Genomic DNA, 8551 nt, shown 5'->3' with positions numbered 1-8551 from the left:
CGTGAACGGGATTCATAGAAACATAAATTATAGAGTTGGAAGAGATCTCATGGGCCATCCAATCCAACCCCCTACTAAGAAGCAAGAAAATCGCATTCAAAGCACCCCGGACAGATGGCCATCCAGCCTCTGCTTAAAAGCCTCCAAAGAAGGAGCCTCCACCACACTCCGCGGCAGAGAGTTCCACTGCTGAACAGCTTTCATAGTGAGGAAGTTGTTCCTGATGTTCAGGTGGAATCTCCTTTCATGTAGTTTGAAGCCATTGTTCCGCATCCTAGTCTCCAGGGCAGCAGAAAACAAGCTTGCTCCCTCCTCCCTATGACTTCCCTTCACGTATTTGTACATAGCTATCATGTCTCCACTCAGCCTTCTCTTCTGAAGGCTAAACATGCCCAGCTCTTTAAGCCACTCCTCATAGGGCTTGTTCTCCAGACCCTTGATCATTTTACTCGCCCTCCTCCGATTGCCACCCAATGCTTTGAAGCAACAGTGGGAATCAGGCACCATTTCAACTGCGGTGACTCAATGCTGTGGAATCCTGGGAGTCGTAGTTTCACCAGGGCCCTGCAAAGAGTGCTGCTGCCTCGCCAGACTACAGCTTCCAGACGCCCATTGCATTGAGCCACGGGATGGAAAGGGGTATCAAACAGGGTCTGTTCTGGCTTGTGGAGTCAGCCTCAGGCAGCGGTCGGCTTCCCAAGGGATGTTCCTCCCAGTCTGAAGGCCTTCTTTGCCCCTCAAGCGCCATTTTGTTCTTCTCAGTCTCCGTTTGGGAAGAGAGCTGCCTCTCGACTTCGGCCAAGAAGGCCCCTTTGAGGCCGATCCTCAAAGAATCTCAGGCCTGAAGTTTCCGTCAGAAAAGACCGCAAAGGGATCGTGTTCACAGCAATCTGGATGCTGTTTATGGTGAAGTGTCAATACTGGCTTAGCTTTAAAGGATTATTATTATTTAAGTCAAGCTCTGAACCTTGCTGCCACAATCGGAAATGTTCCCTATCATTATTTCATTGTTAACAATGGGATCTCCTCTCAGGAGTCACACTTTTGCCTGTTTAAACCTCCTTGGGGTGTTTTTTGTTTTGTCTTTTGTGGTCTTTCAGTTCAGTTTTCTCAGGAACTCGGCTCAAAAGCAAGGTTTAAATCGGCCTTCTTGAACGAGGCCTCCTCCAGATTTTTGGGACTAAGACTCCCATCACCCAGGAGGACATGCTGGGTAAGGACAATGGGCACTGTAATCTGACACATCAGACGTTATGGCACTGGGCATGGAATGGAGGTCAGTGTCTATTGATGGGAAAACTGAATGCCTAATTAGTACGTGGTGCATCACAAGGATATCATCAAGACAAACTCCCAGGATATGAATACAGGCAACCTTCAAAGGGTTCCTGGGATTGTGTTTGTTTCTACTTCAGGGTGCTTCCAAACAGCACCAAATCACGGGTTTTACCTCAGGGGCAAAAAAATAAATAAAATACTGGGACCTGAGAAAATGTCCACATACAGTTCTGTTGGTCCCAGGATTTCTCCTCCAATGTCCAGACCTGCTACTTTGTCCTGGGATTTTGAAGCCTGCAAGATGGCCATCACGGGATGTCCACTGGAAATTTAGACTTAAAAGATGCGAATATGCAAATCGTTGTTCTTGGGTTAAACATTTTTGTTCTTCATTGCTTTTATCGTGAAAAGATGCAGAATGTTGACTAGAGGGCGAAAACTTTGTCCTGGCCAGTTAATGAAGTTTCTAGGACGCAAACAAAGTTTATGGAGTTGTTGTATGTTTTCCAGGCTGTATGGCCATGTTCTAGAAGCATTCTCTCCTGACGTTTTGCCCACATCTATGGCAGTCATCCTCAGAGGTTTTGAGGTATGGAGAAACTCAGCAAGGAAGGTTTATATATATCTGTGGAAAGTCCAGGGTGAGGGATGAACTCTTGTCAGTTGGAGGCCAGCGTGAATGTTGCAGTTAATCACCCTAATCTGCATTGAATGGCTTCATCTACTGGCTACTTTCTGCCTGGGGGCATCCTTTGTTAGCTGCCCCTAGTTCCCATGTCTCAGAGTGTTGCTTCTTATTTGATGTTCTGATTTTTGAGTTTTTTTTAATACTAGTAGCCAGATTTTGTTCATTTTCATGGTTTCCTCCTTTCTGTTGAAGTTGTCCACATGCTAGTGAATTTCAATGGCTTCTCTGTGTAGTCTGACATGATAGTTTATGGAATAGGATCATGACTTTCCAAGTCAGGACTACACAATCAAACAGGAACACACACTTTCAAGCCAGGAATAGGACTTTATTATCACTTTTTAGAGGCTGCGTGGCCATCCGTGCAGACAGGTTTGGTAGTGGACTTGCGCCTGGGAACTACAGGGTGATGTTCCTGGGTTATGCATGTCTGTTCCTCATCACTTTTATCCTAAAGGCATGGGGAAAGTGGATTACAGGGCAAAAACTTTGTCCTGGCACTGTGTCACACAAAGTTTGGGACCCATTGCCCCTTCAAAGCAGAAGAGCAGAAAAGGGAGACGCATGGGGCCACCCTTCCTTGCTTCTATCCTGCTGGGCCCCCCTCCCCTCCCAGGAGCAGCTGGTTGTTTTCCTTTGAAAAGGTTCCATTCTTGCCATGGAGACCGGGGGTTCTGAGAAGCCTCCGTCAGTTGGCCCTGCCATTTCCTTCTTGACCAGCAAGATGGGTAGAGGGCATTCAAGACAAGTCCCACTGAGGCCGCCTGGGACAAATGCCTCTGCGCCACAAGTCCCTCCGCGTGCCCCCCTCGGCATGGCCCTGGAAACATGGTTCAGGGTAAGGACCACACTCCCCTCCCACTCCCTTTGGGGCCCCGGGGCCAGCTCTGTTCTGGCACTGAGGGCCCCCTTCATTGCTTCCCTCTACAGAAGGTCAGGACGAGGCGCTCGCTTCGCCGCGTGGGCCCCGAAAATGTAGCTGTTCCTGTGGATCCTCCAAGGTAAGCCCTGCCCCCCCCCCCCGTTCCCTTCAGGGGTCCCCCCACCCTAAGGGAAGGTAAGGTAAAGGTTTCCCCTGATGTTAGGTCCAGTCATGACTGATTCTGAGGGTTGGTGCTCATCTCCATTTCTAAGCCGAAGAGCCGGCGTTGTCCGTAGACACCTCCAAGGTCATGTGGCCGGCATGACTTCATGGAGTGCCGTTACCTTCCCGCCGGAGCGGTACCTATTGATCTACTCACATTTGCATGTTTTCAAACTACTAGGCTGGCAGAAGCTGGAGCTAACAGCGGGCACTCACTCTGCTCCCCGGATTCGAACCTGCGACCTTTCGGTCTGCAAGTTCAGCAGCTCAGCGCTTTAACACACTGAGCCACCAGAGGCTCCATTGACTACTAAAAAGCAAATTCCCCCCATCTCACAATCCCCACCTGCCAAAATTTGCATATCCCTGCTCCCTCCCAGGGGCCCCTCCCTCCTCTTACTCCCCAACCAATCACCTCCCACATGCAAATTCCCCCCCTACCTCACAATTCCCACTGGCCAAAATTTGCATATCCCCCCTCCCATCCAGGGGCCCCTCCCTCCTCTCCCTCCTGGACCAATCACCTCCCACATGCAAATTCCCCCCCCCCCCCCACCACCACCCCCAAAGGGACTGGAGACCCAAAGGGAGAAGGCAGCCCCCCCCTCCTCTGGGGACCCCCTTCCCATTTGGGCCAGAGCTTCCCTTAGGTGGCTCAGTGTGTTAAAGCACTGAGCTGCTGAACTTGCAGACCGAAAGGTCCCAGGTTCAAATCCTGCAGGAAGGTAACAGCGTTCCATGCAGTCATGCCGGCCACATGACCTTGGAGGTGTCTACGGGCAATGCCGGTTCTTCGGCTTAGAAATGGAGATGAGCACCAACCCCCAGAGTTGGACACGACTGGACTTAATGTCAGGGGAAACCTTTACCTTTACCTAGTCAATGTTTATGTAGTCAATGTTTTCAATACATTGCAATGTTTTGGTGCTAAATTCATAAATACAGTAATTACTACATAATGTTACTGTGTATTGAACTGCTTTTTCTGTCTATTTGTTGTAAAACATGATGTTTTGGTGCTTAATTTGTAAAATCATAACGTAATTTGATATTTAAAAGGCTTTTCCTTAATTTCTCCTTATTATCCAACATTTTTGCTTAGCCAATGTTCTGCCGGCCCGTTTATGTTGGATAAGTGAGACTCTACTGTAATATAAGGAATGCAATTTTACCACACCATTGCATATAATGTGACATGAGCATCCACAGATTTTGGAATCCATGGAGAGAGCTGTAACCAGTCAACAGTGGATACTGAGGGGGGCTCACTGGATATCAATAAAGCTGTACATTGGTATTAATAATATATACAGGGAGAGGACAGGAATAAACAGCTTGTGTGTTGGCAGCATCATACAACACATATGGAAAAATTATTAAAAGTATCAGAATGTTTCAACTGACTGTAAAACTGTGAGGCATGAACCATGTCTTGCACAATGGTGCCTTATGTTCTCGGGGGCCATTCCAGTGGTGGACAGGACCAGGGACAAAAGGACCAGGGGCAAAAGGGTTACTCCAAAAATATCATATTCGACTTATGGCAAGTCTCCTTGAAACTCCCTCCTCAACTCTCTTTGGACTTTACCTTTTCACACTTCCAGTCACCTTTTAAAGTTCCTTGCAGTGGCAGCAAGGCTGAGAAAGAGCCTAGTCTCTGATCATGGTATTACCTGACTTTGTGTAGTTTGTGCTTGTTAAGCAATTTCCCCAGTTTGACTGTTCTGTAAACTCTTGTATGTTATTCACTTAACAGCTGTGGGTCCATGGACCGTAATAAAATTATGTATGTATGTAATTAATTTGCTTTGTTCAAAACTTACTGTATATACTCGAGTATAAGCCTAGTTTTTCAGCCCTTTTTTTAAGACTGAAAAAGCCCCCCTCGGCTTATACTCGGGTGAGGGTCCTGGTTGGCTTATATTTGGGTCTGCTTATACTTGAGAATATATGGTACATTTATTATTTTTCTCTATTATTAGTAGTATTATTACATTTATTATTTTCCTCTATTATTGTTGCTACTATTACATTTATTTTACTCTATTCTTTATTATTGTTAATACATTTATTATTTCACTCTGATATTATTATTATTACATTTATTATTTTCCTGTATTTATTATTATTACATGTATTATTTTACTCTATTATTATTAAAAGGATACATAAGCACATTTACATTGAAGAAGACGAGAATAATGATTTGATCAGAGTTGGACAGTCTTATCTTAAATTTGAGCTTTATGTAAATATTCAAAAACATTTAACCTACTGATGCCTCAATGAATGTAATTTTATTTGTATCTATTTTTATTTCTGAAATTTATCACCCTCGGCTTATACTGGAGTCAATGTTTTCCCAGGTTTTTTTTGGTAAAATTAGGTGCCTTGGCTTATATCTGGGTCGGCTTATACTTGAGTATATACGGTAAATCTGAGGCTGGATCTACATTGCCCTATATCCCAGGAGCTAATCCCAGATTTTCTTCTTATCCCAGATTATATGGCAATGGGGACTCATATAATCCAGTTTAAATCAGATAATATGGAATCAGATCCTGGGATATAGGGCGGTGTGGATTCACCATGAAGCCCCTTCCACACTGCTCTTATATCCCAGGATCTGATCCCAGATTATCTGCTTTGAAGTGGATTATATGAATCTACACTGCCAGATAATCTGGGATAAGAAGATAATCTAGGATCAGATCCTGGGAATTAGGGCATAGATTCAGCCTGAGGCCCCTTCCACACTGTCCCTATATCCCAGGATCTTAAACCAGATTATCTTCTTATCCCAGATTATATGGCAGTGGAGACTCATATAATCCAGTTTAAATCAGATAATCTGGAATCAGATCCTGGGACATAAGGCAGCGTAGAAAGGGCCTGATTTCCATTATTAATTCCAATGGGTTTAACATGGGAGAAAACAAACCTCAATTAAGGTACCGTAGAGTCTCGCTTATCCAACGTTCTGGATTATCCAACGCATTTTTGTAGTCAATGTTTTTAATAAATCGTGATATTTTGGTGCTAAATTCGTTAACACAGTAATTACTACATAGCATTATTTCGTATTGAACTACTTTTTCTGTCAAATGTGTTGTATAACATGTTTTGGTGCTTAATTTGTAAAATCATAACCTAATTTGATGTTTAATAGGCTTTTCCTTAATCCCTCCTTATTATCCAACATATCCGCTTATCCAACGTTCTGCCGGCCCGTTTATGTTGGATAAGTGAGACACTACTGTATCTGTTTTTAAGTGTGTATACCTTTTTTGGGACACCCTGTTTAGAGCACGTTCAGATGGAAAGTGGGGCTCTTAATAAAGGAGGATTAAAGGCATAATAATCTATCCACGCTGACATTTCTATGCAGTTTCAAACCAGTATTGTAAGAGGGAAAATGCAGAAAATCCTGGAACAAATTGGAAGCCTGGAAGGGAAGGGATTTGCACCAATCGCAGAGCCTTGATCATTTAAGAAGGTTGCTGGAGTTTTTAGGAGTTTGTAGGAAGCTGCATGTAAAGGATAATCTTAGATTGGGAGGAGGGGAGGGGACTTGATCTCTCCTCCATGCAATTGGGATAGAGGGTTCCCGATTCTCCCCGTTTCACTGATATACCGTATATACTTGAGTATAAGCTGGCGTTTTCAGCCCTTTTTTAGGACTGCAAAAGCCCCCCCCTGCTTATACTCGAGAATATATGGTACATTTATTATTTTACCCTATTATTGTTACATTTATTTTATTCTATTATTGTTGTTACTATTACATTTATTTTACTCTATTTTATTATGACTAATACATTTATTTTTTCACTCTGACATTCTTATTGCTATTACATTTATTATTTTACTCTATTGTTACATTTATTATTTTACTGCATTTATTATTTCACTCTATCTATATATATAAAAGAGTGATGGCATCACGGCGACTCACAAAACAACAAAATTATTATCCAACATATTTGCTTATCCAACGTTCGGCCGGCCCGTTTATGTTGGATAAGTGAGACTCTACTGTACTGTATTTACAAATTTACCACTAAAATATCACAATGGGTTTAAAACACTGACTACAAAAACATTGATTATGAAAAGGCAGACTGCGTTGGATAATCCAGAACATTGTATAAGCTAATGTTGGATAAGTGAGATTCTACTTTAATATGAAATAATTATGGGATAGAATAATGCAGAACAATATAATCTCTAAAACCAGGACAGTAAATAAATGGGAATTCCACACAGGAAACAATCAGGGCCAGCTAACACCTCCCAACAAAATATTCCCATCATCAAAGTCTGTCAAATCCTCTGTTTTCTCAGGGCCACAGACAGTAGAAGCACATAAAATATCGCAAACAACACCACTCTGAAAACAAGGGAATTCCAGACAGGAAACAATCAGGGCCAGCTAACACCTCCCAACAAAAAAATCACTCAGGGAGGAAACAGCCAGGCTTTAAAGTTGCAAGGCCATTACATCCTAATCATTTTTCCTAATTGCAGCATTTATACTTGCCTCCAACAGACAAAAAAACCAATCAGAAATATTGTATATTCACAATCTTTAGGAAATAATATCCCCTGATGGCGCAGCGTGTTAAAGCGCTGAGCTGCTGAACTTCTGGACCGAAAGGCCGCAGGTTTGAATTGGGGGAGTGGAGAGAGCCCACACTGTTGGCCCCAGCTTCTGCCAACCCAGAAGTTCAAAAACATGCAAATGTGAGTGCATCAATAGGTACTGCTCTGGCGGGAAGGTAACGCCGCTCCATGCAGTCATCCCACATGACTTTGGAGGAGTCTACGGACAATGCCAGCTTTTCGGCTTAGAAATGGAGATGAGCCCAACCCCCAGAGTCAGACATGACTGGACTTAATGTCAGGGGAAAACCTTTACCCTTTACCTTAACTACCACCAATTCCTCAATACTTTATTTCCCATACTACCATACTTCGCCACAGCAACGCGTGGCCGGGCACAGCTAGTTATTATTAAAAGTATACATAAGCACATTTATTTTGAAGAAGATGAGAATAATGATTTAATCAGAGTTAGAATAAATTAGAGCTTTATGTAAATATTCAAAAAACATTTAACCTACGGATGCCTCAATTAATGTAATTTTATTGGTATCTATTTTTATTTTTGAAATTTACCACTCTCAGCTTATACTGGAGTCAATGTTTTCCCAGTTTTTTGTTGGCTGGGTTCAGTGCTCTTTGAATGCATGTGAACTACAACTCCCAAAATCAAGGCCCATTCCCACAAACCCCTGCAGTATGTTCAGTTGGTCATGAGGCTTCTCTGTGCAAAGTTTGGTCAATTGTCGGTGGGAGTCACTGTTTCTCTGGATGCAGGTGAACTATAACTCCCTTTCCCCCAAACTTGTCCAATATACTCTTTTGGTTATGGGGGCTCTGTGTGCCACGTTTGGTCCTGGTCCATCATCGGAGGGGTTCGGAGTGCTCATTCATTGCAG

At 43.3% G+C, this 8551-nt stretch overlaps 1 protein-coding gene across 2 annotated transcripts in view; it reads left to right on the top strand.

Annotated features, from left to right (window-relative positions):
* Positions 1-8551, top strand: part of LOC103280536 (uncharacterized) — a 29702-nt gene continuing 21151 nt past the window's right edge. The window contains exons 1-2 of one of the 2 annotated variants that reach the window (XM_062962147.1): positions 1-2804; positions 2897-2967. In XM_062962147.1, the coding sequence (XP_062818217.1) occupies positions 2625-2804; positions 2897-2967 (251 nt within the window). In that variant the 5' untranslated portion in view covers positions 1-2624. The remainder of the gene's footprint in view (positions 2805-2896; positions 2968-8551) is intronic. The other variant, XM_008119893.3, reaches the window with a different exon arrangement.

Source organism: Anolis carolinensis, unplaced genomic scaffold (assembly GCF_035594765.1).
Source record: "Anolis carolinensis isolate JA03-04 unplaced genomic scaffold, rAnoCar3.1.pri scaffold_10, whole genome shotgun sequence".
In the NCBI taxonomy this organism is placed as follows: domain Eukaryota; kingdom Metazoa; phylum Chordata; class Lepidosauria; order Squamata; family Dactyloidae; genus Anolis; species Anolis carolinensis.
Note: the sequence above shows the minus strand (reverse complement) of the source record. Positions and strands in the feature narration are given on the sequence as shown.